General features: G+C 37.4%; 2 protein-coding genes across 3 annotated transcripts in view; both read left to right on the top strand.

The window, feature by feature from the left end:
* LOC143349526 (uncharacterized) overlaps positions 1-17,640 on the top strand; it is a 104,443-nt gene that overhangs the window by 50,866 nt on the left and 35,937 nt on the right. Inside the window, exon 2 of one of the 2 annotated variants that reach the window (XM_076780862.1) lies at positions 12,400-13,270. The exons of the other annotated variant lie outside the window; for it this stretch is intronic. Coding sequence (XP_076636977.1) covers positions 12,401-13,270 — 870 coding nt within the window. The 5' untranslated portion in view covers position 12,400. Of the gene's footprint in view, positions 1-12,399; positions 13,271-17,640 lie in introns of those variants that run through there. 2 annotated transcript variants of the gene reach the window in all.
* On the top strand, positions 13,648-14,475 carry LOC143349573 (uncharacterized). Its single transcript, XM_076780919.1, has 2 exons — positions 13,648-13,687; positions 13,767-14,475. The coding sequence occupies exons 1-2, from the start codon at positions 13,648-13,650 to the stop codon at positions 14,423-14,425; spliced, it is 699 nt and encodes a 232-aa protein (XP_076637034.1). The 3' UTR covers positions 14,426-14,475.

Below are 17,640 nucleotides of genomic sequence, written 5' to 3'. Positions count from 1 at the left end.
TACCGATCCAAAGCCCTGATTCGTTCACCCAACGCTCGATCGATCTACCAAGCTAGGAACACGAGGCAGCTAATGTGAAGTGTTGACTGGAAATCAACCCTTTTGCAAATGAAATCTCACCCTGTGCTAGTGAAATGGTACATGGAGGGCTGGGTTTGGTGCATGAAAATCCGGAGAGTTGCTTGGTATCGCCTTTAAAGATTGAAATCTCGTAACGTGGATCGAATAGGCCATCGTTGTTTACGATGGACAATAAAGGATGGAAGATAAAAATCTTATCTGCAAGTAGCTAGTGTAGGGTGAGAGCCTTCCCTCCCTTTGGTGTCGTGGCTCGACCTACATTACGTTACACCGGCGGTAAATATTAATAAACCTCGGTACACGGTCGAGCATAGTTCCCTCGGTAACTCGCGATGGAAAAAGTTTTCAGCAAGACAATCGACTGGAAACGGCGAAACCGGAACTTGTGGCGGCGGTTTTCGTTTCGAGGGAGCGTAGTCTTTGCGACCACGTCACCGATGAGTATTCTTCACTTCACCTCGAGCCCTCTAGGAACCTGGAGAGCCATTTTACCCTAGGACAAGAGAGAATTAAGAGATTGCACCCTCCAAGATGATACGTATCTAGTATAATCTGTGATACTAGATAGGCCTAAATAAGAGATATTTGGAGAATATCAGACTCTGGAGGCCAAAATAAGACGAAAATCGAGAATACTAATTTGTTGATTGAGGCTTCGTTAAAAAGTTATTAACGTTTAAAGTTCCAACTGAATTTTTTTCTAGAAAAATTTGTCCACCTATTCTAATTTTTTTCTCGAAAACGCATAGAATTTTTGGGGTATGTATATTCACCAAACATGATTGTAATTGACCCCCACAGCTAACAATATTTTTTTCAGGACGATTTGAAATTTTTTAATTTTGTCGAAAAATTTTACCACCTCCTCGAATTTTTTTCTAGAAAGTGGGTAGGATTTCGGGGGTATGGCTATTGACCAAAAATTATTGTAATTGACCCCTGCAACTGAAAATAATTTTTCCAGAACGATTTGAAATTTTTTAATTTCACCGAAATTAAGGCACTTACCCCCCATCGATTTTTCTTGAAACTTCGTTTTTGATTTTTAATAAATTAGTTTGACACCCTACAGAAAAGTTGGTTAATACTTTTTTGTAGGTACCGATGGGCTCTGTCTCAGAAAAAAGTTTTAATGAGATACCTTTAGTATTGTAGGAGTTATGGTCGTTTGAAAATTGGACCATTTTTATGGGGTTTTTGTCATTTTGCGGAGCCAAGGATCAACTTTTCGAATATTTTTGCGATTGCTACATATTCTCCACCAAAATACGCGTTGATTGCCTCTTTAAACATTAAAATCGGTCAATCCGTTCAGAAGTTACGACAGTGTAAAGATACGCACCATTTTTTCGAGTGACATTTCCAGTAAAGAATTTTTTTCTTGAAAAGGTGTACGAATTCAGGGGTATGTCTATTGACCAAAAATGATTGTAATTGACCCCTGCAAACTAAAATAATTTTTCCAGAACGATTTGACATTTTTTAATTTCACCGAAATTAAGGCACCTACCCCCCATCGATTTTTCTTGAGACTTCGTTTTTTATTTTTAATAAATTAGTTTGACACCCTACAGAAAAGTTGGTTAATACTTTTTTGTAGGTACCGATGGGCTCTGCCTCAGAAAAAAGTTTCACTGAGATACCTTTAGTATTGTAGGAGTTATGGTCGTTTGAAAATTGGACCATTTTTATGGGGTTTTTGTAATTTTGCAGGGCCAAGGATAAACTTTACGAATATTTTTGCGATTTCTACATATTCTCCATCAAAATACGCATCGTTTGTCTTTTTAAACATTAAAATCGGTCAATCCGTTCAGAAGTTATGACAGTTTAAAGATATGCACGAATTTTTGAAGTGACATTTCTGGCCATAAATTACATTTTCGATTAGGAATTTTTTCCTTGAAAACGCGTAAGAATTCTGGGGTATGTCTATTGACCAAAAATTATTGTAATTGACCCCTTTAACCGAAAATAATTTTTCCAGAACGATTTGAAAAATTTTTTTTTCGTCGAAAAATTTAGGCACCTACCCCCTGTCGATTTTTCGTGAAACTTCGTTTTTTATTTCTAGTAATTTTGTTTGACGCCCTATAGAAAAGTTGTCTAATACTTTTTTGTAGGTATCCATGAGCTCTACTCCAGAAAAAAGTTTCATTAAAATATATTCACCATTGTAGGAGTTATGGTCGTTTGAAAATTGGACCATTTTTATGGGGGTTTTTGTCATTTTGCGGAGTCAAGGATCAACTTTCTCAACATTGTCAGAATTTCTACATATTCTCCACTAAAATACGCGTTGTTTGCTTTTTTGAAAATGGAAATCCTTCAATCCGTTCAGAAGTTATGACATTTTAAAGATTCACATGAAATTTCAGGGTAACTTTTCTGGTCAAATATTACATTTCCAGTGAAGAATTTTTTTCTCGAAAGTGAGTAGGATTTCGGGGGTATATGTATTGACCAAAAATAATTGTAATTTACCCCTGCAACTGAAAAGAATTTTTTTAGAACGATCTGAAATTTTTTTTTTCGTCGAATTTAGGCACCCAATTAAATTTTAGGTAAGGAATTTTTTTCTCGAAAGTGAGTAGGATTTCGAGGGTATGTGTAATGACCAAAAACAATTGTAATTGACCCCTGCAACTAAAAATAATTTTTCCAGAACGATTTGAAATTTTTGAATTTAATTATCAATAACTTTTTAACAAAGCTTCCATCAACAAATTGGCATTCTCGATTTTCGTCTTATTTTGGCCTCTAGAATCCCCCATTAAAATTTTCCCCTGGGGTGGCCGAGCACCCTTGTATATTTACATGTACTTTCAAAATTTATTATCAATATTCAGGACGTGTTCTTCATTCTTTTCAAATATTAATAATTTGGGGAGTCTTAAACCCTAGTATTATTAATATTTGAAAGAAACAAAGAACGATAACACTGTTTGGAAGTCCAAATAAGTTGGAGAGTTAAATTAAATTTTAAACTAAAAATTCTATAGGCTTCCAAAAATTTTATAAGCAGTAATTTCTTTTCGATGCACTTCTGCGCCTCGAAACGACATTTTCTTTCGAGAAAATTCCACTCGCAAGACAAATGTGTCCCCCGTTCTCTCACACCTCCTCTGGCGTTGTCGTTGCTCTAATGGAGGATCGACAATGGTTCTCTCTCGAGGCTTTCTCGAGATGTTACATCCCCCTAAGCCACGATTCCTCCGAGCTACGTTTCGTGTTGACACGTGCCTCCAGAAGGTGCGCCCTATTTTCTCTGACTAACACCAAACTGACTCAGAACGTCGCTAAATACGAGACAAGAATTCTTTTGCAGGAATTAAACTCTTTTTTTAGGAAGTTTCTAGATAAACTTTGCTTCTAGGAGGGTGAATTTGTATATTTTTCAAATATAGCACAGGGGGTTCGACCACCGCTGGTAAAATTTTAATGAGAGATTCTGGGGGCCAAAATAAGACAAAAATAAAGAATACCAATTTGTTGATGGAGGCTTCATTAAAAAGTTATTAACGTTTAAAGTTCTATCCTTAATGAATTTTTTTCTCGAAAATGCGCAGGACTTCGGGGGTATGTCTAATCACCAAAAATTATTGTAATTGACCCCTGCAACTGAAAATAATTTTTCCAAAACGATTTGAAATTTTTTTTTTTCGTCGAAAAATGTCACACGTTTTCGAATTTTTTTCTCGAAAGGGGGTAGGATTTCGGGGGTATGTCTATTCACCAAAAATGATTGTAATTGACCCCCACAGCTAACAATATTTTTTTCAGAACGATTTGAAATATTTTAATTTCGTCGAAAAATGTCACACCTTTTCGAATTTTTTTCTAGAAACTGGGTAGGATTTCGGGGGTATGTCTATTGACCAAAAATGATTGTAATTGACCCCTGCAATCTAAAATAATTTTTCCAGAACGAATTGAAATTTTTAAATTTCGACGAAATTAAGGCACCTACCCCCCATCGATTTTTCTTAATAATTAATTTTTGATTTTTAGTAATTTTGTTTGACGTCTTATAGAAAAGTTGTCTAATACTTTTTTTTAGATACCCATGAGCTCTACTTTAGAAATAAATTTCATTAAAATATATTCACTATTGTAGGAGTTATGGTCATTTAAATATTGAACCATTTTTATGTGGTTTTCCTTACTTTACGTGGTCAAGGAATAACATTTTCAATATTTTTAGAATTTCTACTTATTCTCTACTAAAATACGCGTTGATTGCTTTTTTAAACATTAAAATCCTTCAATCCGTTCAGAAGTTACGACGTTTTAAAGATATGCATGAAATTTCAGGGAACCATTTCTGGCCCCCCATTAGATGTTCGGTAAACAATTTTTTTCTCGAAAACGCGTAGAATTTCGGGGATATGTCTAATAACCAAAAATGATTGTAATTGACCCCTGCAACAAGAAATAATTTTTTTGGAACGCTTTGGAATTTTTTAATATCGCAGAAAAATTTGACCTACTTTCTGAATTTTTTTGTCGAAAATTCGTAGGATTTCAGGGGTATGTCTATTCATAAAAAATAATTCTAATCGACTTCTACAATCGAAAAGAATTTTTTTAGAGCGATTTTAAATTTTTTAATTTTGTCAATATCTTCTCGAATTCTTTTCTAGATAATGGGTAGGATTTCGGGGGTATGTTTATTCACCAAAAATTATTGTAATTGACCCCTGCAACTGAAAATAATTTTTCCAAAACGATTTGAAATTTTTTTTTTCCGTCGAAAAATTTCACACCTTCTCGAATTTTTTTCTAGAAAGTGGGTAGAATTTCGGGGGTATGTCTATTCACCAAAAATTATTGTAATTGACTCCTGCAACTGAAAATAATTTTTCTAAAACGATTTGAAATTTTTTTTTTCCGTCGAAAAATTTCACACCTTCCTGAATTTTTTTCTAGAAAATGGGTAGGATTTCGGGGGTATGTCTATTGACCAAAAATTATTGTAATTGACCCCCACAGCTAACAATATTTTTTTCAGAACGATTTGAAATATTTTAATTTCGTCGGAAAATGTCACACCTTCTCGAATTTTTTTCTCGAAAATGGGTAGGATTTCGGGGGTATGTCTATTCACCAAAAATGATTGTAATTGACCCCCACAGCTAACAATATTTTTTTCAGAACGATTTGAAATATTTTAATTTCGTCGAAAAATGTCACACCTTCTCGAATTTTTTTCTCGAAAGTGGGTAGGATTTTGGGGGTATGTCTATTCACCAAAAATTATTGTTATAGACCCTCCTAGCTAAAAATAATTTTTTTGGAGAGATTGCAAAATTTTTTTCTTCGTCGAAAAGTTAGGTTTTGCACTTGAGATTAGGCTCAAAAACGAACAAAATAAAAGTCTTTTGTCGTTGAACCGATTATCGAGCGTATTTGAAATATCATGAAGAGCGTTGGGTGGGCGGGACGCCATGTGTAAATGTTATTTTGAGCCATCATTTTTCTCATCGATCGATCATGTTCTGGTAGGGTCGCGCGGATAGCTGAAAACCTAACCGAGGTTAGGGTTCTGTTGATCGTGATTGATTCTTTTGCAGCATGACTTAATCTCGAAAGGGTTTTTTATTTGTCAGAAAAGCTATTTATATACAGGGTGTTTGGCCACACCTGGGAAAAATTTTAATGGGAGATTCTAGAGGCCAAAATAAGACGAAAATCAAGAATATTAATTTGTTGATTGAGGCTTCGTTGAAAAGTTATTAAAAAATAAAATTAACAAATTTCAAATCATTCTGGAAAAATTATTTTCGGTTGTAGGGGTTAATTACAAGCATTTTTGGTGAATAGACATACCCCCGAATTCGTACGCGTTTTCGAAACAAAAATTCATTACTGGAAATGTAATATCTGACCAGAAATGTCATTCGAAAATTTCATGCGAATCTTTAAAATGTCATAACTTTTGAACGCATTGGAGGATTTCCATTTTCAAAGAAGCAAACAACGCGTATTTTAGCGAAGAATGTGTAGAAATTCTGACAATATTGAAAAAGTTGTTCCTTGACACCGTAAAGTGAGAAAAACCCTATAAGAGTGGTACAATTTTGAAACGACCATAACTCCTATAATAGTGAATATATTTCAATAAAACTTTTTTCTAAACTAGAGCTCATGAGTACCTACAAAAAAGTATTAGACAACTTTCCTATAGAACGTCAAACAAAATTACTAAAAATCAAAAACTAATTATTAAGAAAAATCGATGGGGGTAGGTGCCATAATTTCGTTGAAATTTAAAAATTTCAAATCGTTCTGGAAAAATTATTTTAAATTGCAGGGGTCAATTACAATCATTTTTGGTGAATAGACATACCCCCGAAATCCTACTCACTTTCGTGGAAAAAATTCCCAATCGAAAATGTAATTTATGTTGCTCGAAAATTTCATGCCAATCTTTAAAATGTCATGACTTCTGAACGAATTAGAGGATTTCCATTTTCAAAAAAGCAAACAACGCGTATTTTAGCGGAGAATATATAGAAATTCTGACAATTTTGAACAAGTTATGCCTTGACATCATAAAGTGAGAAAAACCCCATAAAAGGGGTCCAATTTTCAAACGACCATAACTCATACAATAGTGAATATATTTCAATGAAACTTTTTTCTGAAGTAGAGCTCATGGGTACCTACAAAAAAGTATTAAACAACTTGTCTATAGAGCGTCAAACAAAATTACCAAAAATGAAAAACAAATTATTAAGAAAAATCGAAGTGCCTAAATTTCGACAAAATTGAAAAATTTCAAATCGTTTTGGAAAAATTATTTTCGTTTTCGAGGGTCAATTACAATAATTTTTGGTGAATAGACCCACCCTCGAAATCCTGTTCACTTTCGAGAAAAAAATTCCTAATCAAAAATGTAATTTATGTGGCTCGAAAATTTCATGCGAATCTTTAAAATGTCATAACTTCTGAACGGACTGAAGGATTTCCATTTTCAAAAAAGCAAACAACGCGTATTTTAGCGGAGAATATGTAGAAATTCTAACAATATTGAAAAAGTAATTCCTTAACACCGTAAATTGAGAAAAACTCCATAAAAGGGGTCCAATTTTCAAACGATCATAACTCCTACAATAGTGAATATATTTCCATGAAACTTTTTTCTGAAATAGATCTCATGGATGACTACAAAAAAGTATTAGACATCTTTTCTATAGGGCGTCAAACAAAATTACCAAAAATGAAAAACAAATTATTAAGAAAAATCGGGGTGCCTAAATTTCGACAAAATTGAAAAATTTCAAATCATTCTAAAGAAATTATTTTCAGTTGTGGGGGTCAATTACAATAATTTTTGGTGAATAGACATACCCCCGAAATCCTACCCACTTTCTATAAAAAAATTCGAGAAGGTGTGAAATTTCTCGACGGAAAAAAAAATTTTTCAAATCATTCTAAAAAAATTATTTTCAGTCGCGGGGGTCAATTACAATAATTTTTGATGAATAAACATACCCCCGAATTCCTGCGCATTTTCGAGAAAAAAAATTCCTAATCAAAAATGTAATTTATGTTGCTCGAAAATTTCATGCGAATCTTTAAAATGTCATAACTTCTGAACAGATTGAAGGATTTCCATTTTCAAAGAAGCAAACAACGCGTATTTTAGCGGAGAATATGTAGAAATTCTAACAATATTGAAAAAGTAATTCCTTGACACCGTAAATTGAGAAAAACTCCATAAAAGGGGTCCAAATTTCAAACGATCATAACTCCTACAATAGTGAATATATTTCCATGAAACTTTTTTCTAAAATAGACCTCATGGGTACCTACAAAAAAGTATTAGAGAACTTGTCTATAGGGCGTCAAACAAAATTACCAAAACTGAAAAACAAATTATTAAGAAAAATCGGGATGCCTAAATTTCGACAAAATTGAAAAATTTCAAATCGTTCTAAAAAAATTATTTTCAGTTGCGGGGGTCAATTACAATAATTTTTGGTGAATAGACATACCTCCAAAATCCTACCCACTTTCTATAAAAAAATTCGAGAAGGTGTGAAATTTCTCGACGGGAAAAAAAAATTTTTCAAATCATTCTAAAAAAATTATTTTCAGTTGCAGGGGTCAATTACAATAATTTTTGGTAAATAGACCCACCCTCGAAATCCTGTTCACTTTCGAGAAAAAAATTCCTAATCAAAAATGTAATTTATGTTGCTCGAAAATTTCATGCGAATCTTTAAAATGTCATAACTTCTGAACGGATTGAAGGATTTCCATTTTCAAAAAAGCAAACAACGCGTATTTTAGCGGAGAATATGTAGAAATTCTAACAATATTGAAAAAGTAATTCCTTAACACCGTAAATTGAGAAAAACTCTATAAAAGGGGTCCAATTTTCAAACGACCATAACTCCTACAATAGTGAATATATTTCCATGAAACTTTTTTCTGAAATAGACCTCATGGATGACTACAAAAAAGTATTAGACATCTTTTCTATAGGGCGTCAAACAAAATTACCAAAAATGAAAAACAAATTATTAAGAAAAATCGAAGTGCCTAATGTTCGACAAAATTGAAAAATTTCAAATCGTTCTAGAAAAATTATTTTCAATTATGGGGGTCAATTACAATAATTTTTGGTGAATAGACATACCTCCAAAATCCTACCCACTTTCTATAAAAAAATTCGAGAAGGTGTGAAATTTCTCGACGGGAAAAAAAAATTTTTCAAATCATTCTAAAAAAATTATTTTCAGTTGCAGGGGTCAATTACAATAATTTTTGGTAAATAGACCCACCCTCGAAATCCTGTTCACTTTCGAGAAAAAAATTCCTAATCAAAAATGTAATTTATGTGGCTCGAAAATTTCATGCGAATCTTTAAAATGTCATAACTTCTGAACGGATTGGAGGATTTCCATTTTCAAAAAAGCAAACAACGCGTATTTTAGCGGAGAATATGTAGAAATTCTAACAATATTGAAAAAGTAATTCCTTAACACCGTAAATTGATAAAAACTCCATAAAAGGGGTGCAATTTTCAAACGATCATAACTCCTACAATAGTGAATATATTTCAATGAAACTTTTTTCTGAAGTAGAGCCCATAGGTACCTACAAAAAAGTATTAGACATCTTTTCTATAGGACGTCAAACAAAATTACCAAAAATGAAAAACAAATTATTAAGAAAAATCGAAGTGCCTAAATTTCGACAAAATTGAAAAATTTCAAATCGTTCTAAAAAAATTATTTTCAGTTGCGGGGGTCAATTACAATAATTTTTGGTGAATAGACATACCTCCAAAATCCTACCCACTTTCTATAAAAAAATTCGAGAAGGTGTGAAATTTCTCGACGGGGAAAAAAAAATTTTTCAAATCATTCTAAAAAAATTATTTTCTGTTGCAGGGGTCAATTACAATAATTTTTGATGAATAAACATACCCCCAAAATCCTGCGCATTTTCTAGAAAAAAATTCAGTATGTTCGAAACTTTAAACGTTAATAACTTTTTAACGAAGCCTCCATCAACAAATTGGTATTCTTAATTTTCGTCTTATTTTAGCCCCTAGAATCCCCTATTAAAATTTCTCCCAGGGTTAGCCGAACACCCTGTATATGTATATTCTACACTCACCAAGTGTAATTTCAGTAATTAAAATTAAACGAAACACGGGTAAAACGTTTCCAAGGCCCGTGGCGATCTTTTTCCGACACAAGTATAGAAATTGCATCGCGGCCGTAAAATGCGCCGTTGCAGTCCTTAAAAGCCATCGTAACTCAATTACTATGGCAGAGGACGTCGCAAAGTAGAATTTAAAAACTCTTCCCAACCCCCTATCGTTCCTCAGTGTCATTACAACGTATAAAATTATTCAATCGAGCTCCGTTTCGCGTAATTAGCGTGACTCTCGAGACGATGGAAAAGTTTGATAAATCTCTAAACTGGAAACATTGGAATAACCAAGGGGGGGGGTCACGAAACTGACGTTTCAAATGATTTTGAGACTCATTATCTCAGGATCGTGCAAGAAGAAATGTTCACGGGCCCGAGGACACCAATGGAAGTCGTTTGGTTCCGTCGCAAAGTAGAATTTAAAAACTCTTCCCAACCCCCTATCGTTCCTCAGTGTCATTACAACGTATAAAATTATTCAATCGAGCTCCGTTTCGCGTAATTAGCGTGACTCTCGAAACGATGAGAAAGTTTGATAAATCTCTAAACTGAAAACATTGGAATAACCAAGAGGGGGGGTCACGAAACTAACGTTTCAAATGATTTTGAGACTCATTATCTCAGGATCGTGCAAGAAGAAATGTTCACGGGCCCGAGGACACCAATGGAAGTCGTTTGGTTCCGTCGCAAAGTAGAATTTAAAAACTCTTCCCAACCCCCTATCGTTCCTCAGTGTCATTACAACGTATAAAATTATTCAATCGAGCTCCGTTTCGCGTAATTAGCGTGACTCTCGAAACGATGAGAAAGTTTGATAAATCTCTAAACTGAAAACATTGGAATAACCAAGAGGGGGGGTCACGAAACTAACGTTTCAAATGATTTTGAGAGTCATTATCTCAGGATCGTGCAAGAAGAAATGTTCACAAGCCCGAGGACACCAATGGAAATCGTTTGGGTAATTGGTGCAAAGTAGAATTTAAAAACTCTTCCCAACCCCCTGTCGTTCCTCAGTATCATTACAACGTATAAAATTATTCAATCGGGCTCCGTTTCGCGTAATTAGCGTGACTCTCGAGACGATGGGAAAGTTTGATAAATCTCTAAACTGAAAACATTGGAATAACCAAGAGGGGGGGTCACGAAACTAACGTTTCAAATGATTTTGAGACTAATTATCTCAGGATCGCGCAAGAAGAAATGTTCACAGGCCCGAGGACACCAATGGAAATCGTTGGGGTAATTGGCGCAAAGTAGAATTTAAAAACTCTTCCCAACCCCCTGTCGTTCCTCAGTATCATTACAACGTGTAAAATTATTCAATCGAGCTCCGTTTCGCGTAATTAGCGTGACTCTCGAGACGATGAGAAAGTTTGATAAATCTCTAAACTGAAAACATTGGAATAACCAAGGGGGGGGTCACGAAACTAACGTTTCAAATGATTTTGAGACTCATTATCTCAGGATTGTGCAAGAAGAAATGTTCACGGGCCCGAGGACACCAATGGAAGTCGTTTGGTTCCGTCGCAAAGTAGAATTTAAAAACTCTTCCCAACCCCCTGTCGTTCCCCAGTATCATTACAACGTATAAAATTATTCAATCGAGCTCCGTTTCGCGTAATTAGCGTGACTCTCGAGACGATGAGAAAGTTTGATAAATCTCTAAACTGGAAACATTGGAATAACCAAGCGGGGGGGTCACGAAACTAACGTTTCAAATGATTTTGAGACTCATTATCTCAGGATCGCGCAAGAAGAAATGTTCACAGGCCCGAGAGGACACCAATGGAAATCGTTGGGGTAATTGGCGCAAAGTAGAATTTAAAAACTCTTCCCAACCCCCTGTCGTTCCTCAGTGTCATTACAACGTATAAAATTATTCAATCGAGCTCCGTTTCGCGTAATTAGCGTGACTCTCGAGACGATGAGAAAGTTTGATAAATCTCTAAACTGAAAACATTGGAATAACCAAGGGGGGGGTCACGAAACTAACGTTTCAAATGATTTTGAGACTCATTATCTCAGGATCGCGCAAGAAGAAATGTTCACGGGCCCGAGAGGACACCAATGGAAGTCGTTTGGTTCCGTCGCAAAGTAGAATTTAAAAACTCTTCCCAACCCCCTGTCGTTCCTCAGTATCATTACAACGTATAAAATTATTCAATCGAGCTCCGTTTCGCGTAATTAGCGTGACTCTCGAGACGATGGGAAAGTTTGATAAATCTCTAAACTGAAAACATTGGAATAACCAAGAAGGGGGGGTCACGAAACTAACGTTTCAAATGATTTTGAGACTCATTATCTCAGGATCGTGCAAGAAGAAATGTTCACAGGCCCGAGAGGACACCAATGGAAATCGTTTGGGTAATTGGCGCGTGATTCCGTCGCAGTGCATCCTGTGAACCCTGTGAATGAACCCTGTGCACCGCGATTAGGGTTGAAATTGTCCCGGACAAGGCTGCGAGAGATAGACGAGCATCGTTGAGCGAAATTAGCTGAAACGAAGTAACGAACGCTGGCGTTAGTGCATGCGATTAGTCCGGACGCGTGGGGGATCGGAAATCGGGAATAGGCGGTTAGAGTGGGTTGTAGAGATTTGACTGTAGAGAATTGACTGAGCCAAGGGTTGTCTTTCCGGTGTTGCAGGATGCACGCGGTTGGATTGCACTCTGCGCTGGCCATCAAGCGTCAGAGAAAGCGCCGGGACGAGCAGCGTCGTGCCCGCGAGCGCCGTTACAGCGCTCAGTCGGGCGAGAGCGGGTTGACATCGCCGAGGGCGTCGACAGGTTCCTTGGACCACCCCCCGAGGCAGCACAAGTCCGGACACTCGAGCCGCTCGGCTGGCCAAGGGATGCTGGACACCAAGGTGGTGACGTCGATCGGGATGCTCCACATCGGCGTGGTGTTCCTGGTCCTCGGCGCGTTCCTCCTCATGAGCGGGTTGCTGCCTGGAGACCTGGCCCAGTGGGGCACCAAGGCCTCCGGAGGCTGGTGGAACGAGCTGGTGGCCATCGGGCTGTTCGCCATCCTGGTAGGTGTCTTCCTGATCATCCTGAACCGAGTGATCGCCAAGAAGGAGGAGAACGACCTGGAGGAGTACGTGCAGAGGCAGCTGACCAGGTCCAGGTCGGGGCACAGGCTGGAGAGGGACGCGGAGACCGGGGGCCTGACCACCAAACACGCCAGAAGGGCGAGGCAGATGCAGCAGGTGGCTTCCAGCGCGTCCATCGAGACGGAGAACGAAAAGGACTCGACGTCGCCGCCTAGAAGCCCCCCACCAGCTTACTCGCCGCCACCCACGATGAACGGGGACCACCAGGTGGTCCCCTCGGCCCTCTACCTCGAGCAGATCACCGAGGAGGAGATCATCAGCGATCGCGTCGAAACGTCCACCACGAATAGTCTCAGTCCCGGGTCACCCAGCGAGACCAGAGAATTGTTGCAGAATCCTCGATACTCCAAGCAGAACGGCAACCCCCAACAGGCTCATCGACCCCTCTACGTGTCCAGGATCTAAGCAGGGGACCCTTTCGAGCCATTTACCCCGCGACGAGATCTCGAGTCGGGGACGAATCGATCGAGGAGAGATGAAACGATCGCTGGCTGTACTCGATTCGCTAGCTGTGCCCGAGCTTCGATCTTCGATCGTCGCCAGGCGACTCGTTCAGACTATTTTTTAACTTTTTCACTCTGTAATGTCGAGCCAGGCCAAACTGTTGCATTCCGCGTATATCGTTTAATCTTTGATCTGTACGAGGACCTTGTTTCCGGAACTTTCTAATCGTCTTCTAGCCTAGCGAGGCACGTGGCCAGTTATCGAGACACGTAAAACGCAGCTGATAGCGGGGTTGAAGGTGTTAAAGAGTTAGGATCCTTGGGGAGTCGCGAGTCTCAATGGGATTTGTGCTCGATCGGCAATTTGCTCGCGTCGAACGTAATTCTACTCGAAGCAATTTCCTGCCAGGAAGTCCAGTTGCAACGATATCGTGGAAGGACAAGATGTCCTTTTATAGGAACAAGTCTTTGGTCGTCGATCGGGATGCTCCACATCGACGTGGTGTTCCTGGTCCTCGGTGCGTTCCTCCTCATGAGCGGGCTGCTGCCAGGAGACCTGGCCCAGTGGGGCACCAAGGCCTCCGGAGGCTGGTGGAACGAGCTGGTAGCCATCGGGCTGTTCGCCATCCTGGTAGGTGTCTTCCTGATCATCCTGAACCGAGTGATCGCCAAGAAGGAGGAGAACGACCTGGAGGAGTACGTGCAGAGGCAGCTGACCAGGTCCAGGTCGGGGCACAGGCTGGAGAGGGACGCGGAGACCGGGGGCCTGACCACCAAACACGCCAGAAGGGCGAGGCAGATGCAGCAGGTGGCTTCCAGCGCGTCCATCGAGACGGAGAACGAAAAGGACTCGACGTCGCCGCCTAGGAGCCCCCCTCCGGCTTACTCGCCGCCACCCACGATGAACGGGGACCACCAGGTGGTCCCCTCGGCCCTCTACCTCGAGCAGATCACCGAGGAGGAGATCATCAGCGATCGCGTCGAAACGTCCACCACCAATAGTCTCAGTCCCGGTTCACCCAGCGAGACCAGAGAATTGTTGCAGAATCCTCGATACTCCAAGCAGAACGGCAACCCCCAACAGGCTCATCGACCCCTCTACGTGTCCAGGATCTAAGCAGGGGACCTTTCGAGCCATTTACCCCGCGACGAGATCTCGAGTCGGGGACGAATCGATCGAGGAGAGATGAAACGATCGCTGGCTGTACTCGATTCGCTAGCTGTGCCCGAGCTTCGATCTTCGATCGTCGCCAGGCGACTCGTTCAGACTATTTTTTAACTTTTTCACTCTGTAATGTCGAGCCAGGCCAAACTGTTGCATTCCGCGTATATCGTTTAATCTTTGATCTGTACGAGGACCTTGTTTCCGGAACTTTCTAATCGTCTTCTAGCCTAGCGAGGCACGTGGCCAGTTATCGAGACACGTAAAACGCAGCTGATAGCGAGATTGAAGGTGTTAAAGCGTTAGGATTTGTGCTCGATCGGCAATTGCTCGCGTCGAACGTAATTCTACTCGAAGCAATTTCCTGCCAGGAAGTCCAGTTGCAACGATACCGTGGAAGGACAAGATGTCCTTTTATGTGTCGGAGGAACGAGTCTTTGGACGTCGACGGTTGGAAATCAATTTCCGCGACGAATTACGGGCGAGATCGCTGTTGTACCTTTGCATTGAGCCCCCCAGCTTGCAGGATCTCGATAACTTGGCTCACCAAGCGAGTTTAAAGCTGCGTCTCCATTGGCCAATCGACACCCTAAGTACGAGACTTGCTATTGACTTTTGTTGCTTCTGTGTTTCAAAAAAACAAACAAAAATGCAGAGTGCATCAGTATGTCGAGTCTTCAACGTATGGAGATTCAAAATTTTTTTGTACAAAGATAGAATTTTATTTAAAAAATTAAGGTGATCTTGATTCTTTATTGAATGAAAAGATTTTTGCTGATTTTTTCTGTTTACCATTTGTTGTTACATAATTATCGAGGAATTTTTGTGGGAAAATTTTTTGTCAGTTTATCGAGAATTAGAATCGAATTAATCACTGGATAAATGGAGTTTTGGGTTGAAGAATGAATTTGATGAATTTTTTCATAAACGTTCGAAAACCATCATCGAGATAGAAAGATACAATTTTATTAAAAACATTAAGGTGATTCTTTATTGAATGAAAAGGTTTTTGCTAATTTTTTCGTTTACCATTTGTTGTCATAATTACCGAGGAATTTTTTGTCAGTTTATCGAGAATTAGAATCGAATTAATCACTGGATAAATAGAGTATAGGGTTGAAGAATAAAGAATTAACATTTGTTTGAATTTTTTCATGTGAACGTTCGAAAACCATCATCGAGATAGAAAGATATAATTTTATTAAAAACATTAAGGTGATTCTTTATTGAATGAAAAGGTTTTTGCCAATTTTTTCGTTTACCATTTGTTGTCATAATTACCGAGGAATTTTTTGTCAGTTTATCGAGAATTAGAATCGAATTAATCACTGGATGAATGGAGTTTTGGGTTGAAGAATAAAGAATTAACACTTGTTTGAATTTTTTTATAAACGTTCGAAAACCGTCATTGAGATAGAAAGATACAATTTTATTAAAAACATTAAGGTGATTCTTTATTGAATGAAAAGGTTTTTGCTAATTTTTTCTGTTTACCATTTGTTGTCATAATTATCGAGGAATTTTTGTTGGAAAATTTTTTGTCTGTTTATCGAGAATTAGAATCGAATTAATCACTGGATAAATGGAGTTTTGGGTTGAAGAATAAAGAATTAACACTTGTTTGAATTTTTTTATAAACGTTCGAAAACCGTCATTGAGATAGAAAGATACAATTTTATTAAAAACATTAAGGTGATTCTTTATTGAATGAAAAGATTTTTGCCAATTTTTTCTGTTCACCATTTGTTGTCATAATTATCGAGGAATTTTTGTGGGAAAATTTTTTGTCAGTTTATCGAGAATTAGAATCGAATTAATCACTGGATAAATGGAGTTTTGGGTTGAAGAATAAAGAATTAACACTTGTTTGAATTTTTTCATGTGAACGTTCGAAAACCATCATCGAGATAGAAAGATATAATTTTATTAAAAACATTAAGGTGATTCTTTATTGAATGAAAAGATTTTTGCAAATTTTTTCTGTTTACCATTTGTTGTCATAATTATCGAGGAATTTTTGTTGGAAAATTTTTTGTCAGTTTATCGAGAATTAGAATCGAATTAATCACTGGATGAATGGAGTATAGGATTAAAGAATAGAAAATTAACACTTGTTTGAATTTTTTCATGTGAACGTTCGAAAACCATCATCGAGATAGAAAGATATAATTTTATTAAAAACATTAAGGTGATTCTTTATTGAATGAAAAGATTTTTGCAAATTTTTTCTGTTTACCATTTGTTGTCATAATTATCGAGGAATTTTTGTTGGAAAATTTTTTGTCAGTTTATCGAGAATTAGAATCGAATTAATCACTGGATGAATGGAGTTTTGGGTTGAAGAATAAAGAATTAACACTTGTTTGAATTTTTTCATGTGAACGTTCGAAAACCATCATCGAGATAAAAAGATATAATTTTATTAAAAACATTAAGGTGATTCTTTATTGAATGAAAAGGTTTTTGCTAATTTTTTCGTTTACCATTTGTTGTCATAATTACCGAGGAATTTTTGTTGGCGAATTTTTTGTCAGTTTATCAAGAATTAGAATCGAATTAATCACTGGATAAATGGAGTTTTGGGTTAAAGAATAAAGAATTAACACTTGTTTGAATTTTTTCATTAAATATATTTTTTAAATCAATTATACAGGGTGAGGCCAAAATAAGACGAAAATGAAGAATACCAATTTGTTGATGCAGGCTTCGTTAAACAGTTATTAACAATTAAATTAAAAAATTTCAAATCATACTAAAAAAATTATATTTAGTTACAGTGGGCAATTGCAATCATTTTTGGTCATTATACATACCCCCGAAATCCAACGCGTTTTCGAGAAAAAAATTGTTTACCGAAAATCTAATGGGGGGCCAGAAATATTGCTCGAAAATTTCATGCAAATCTTTAAAATGTCATAACTTTTGAACGGATTGGAGGATTTCCATTTTTAAATAAAGCAAACAACGCGTATTTTAGTGGAGAATATGTAGAAATTCCAAAAATATTCAAAAAGTTGGTCCTTGACCCCGCAAAATGAGAAAAACCACATAAAAATGGTACAATTTTCAAATGACCATAACTCCTATAATAGTGATTATATTTCATTGAAATTTTTTTCTGAAGTAGAGCTCATGGGTACCTACAAAAAAGTATTAGACAACTTTTCTAT

The sequence above is a fragment of the Colletes latitarsis genome, chromosome 13 (assembly GCF_051014445.1).
Source record: "Colletes latitarsis isolate SP2378_abdomen chromosome 13, iyColLati1, whole genome shotgun sequence".
NCBI classification, from domain to species: domain Eukaryota; kingdom Metazoa; phylum Arthropoda; class Insecta; order Hymenoptera; family Colletidae; genus Colletes; species Colletes latitarsis.
The sequence above is the reverse complement of the archived record's forward strand: the minus strand, read 5'-3'. Positions and strand labels throughout refer to the sequence as shown.

Bases quoted from the DNA above. Each gene is read 5' to 3' on its own strand.
- LOC143349573 (XM_076780919.1), top strand. From the start codon at position 13,648: ATGGGATTTGTGCTCGATCGGCAATTTGCTCGCGTCGAAC. The intron at 13,688-13,766 runs GTAATTCTACTC...GTCCTTTTATAG, and splicing joins GCAATTTGCTCGCGTCGAAC to GAACAAGTCTTTGGTCGTCG.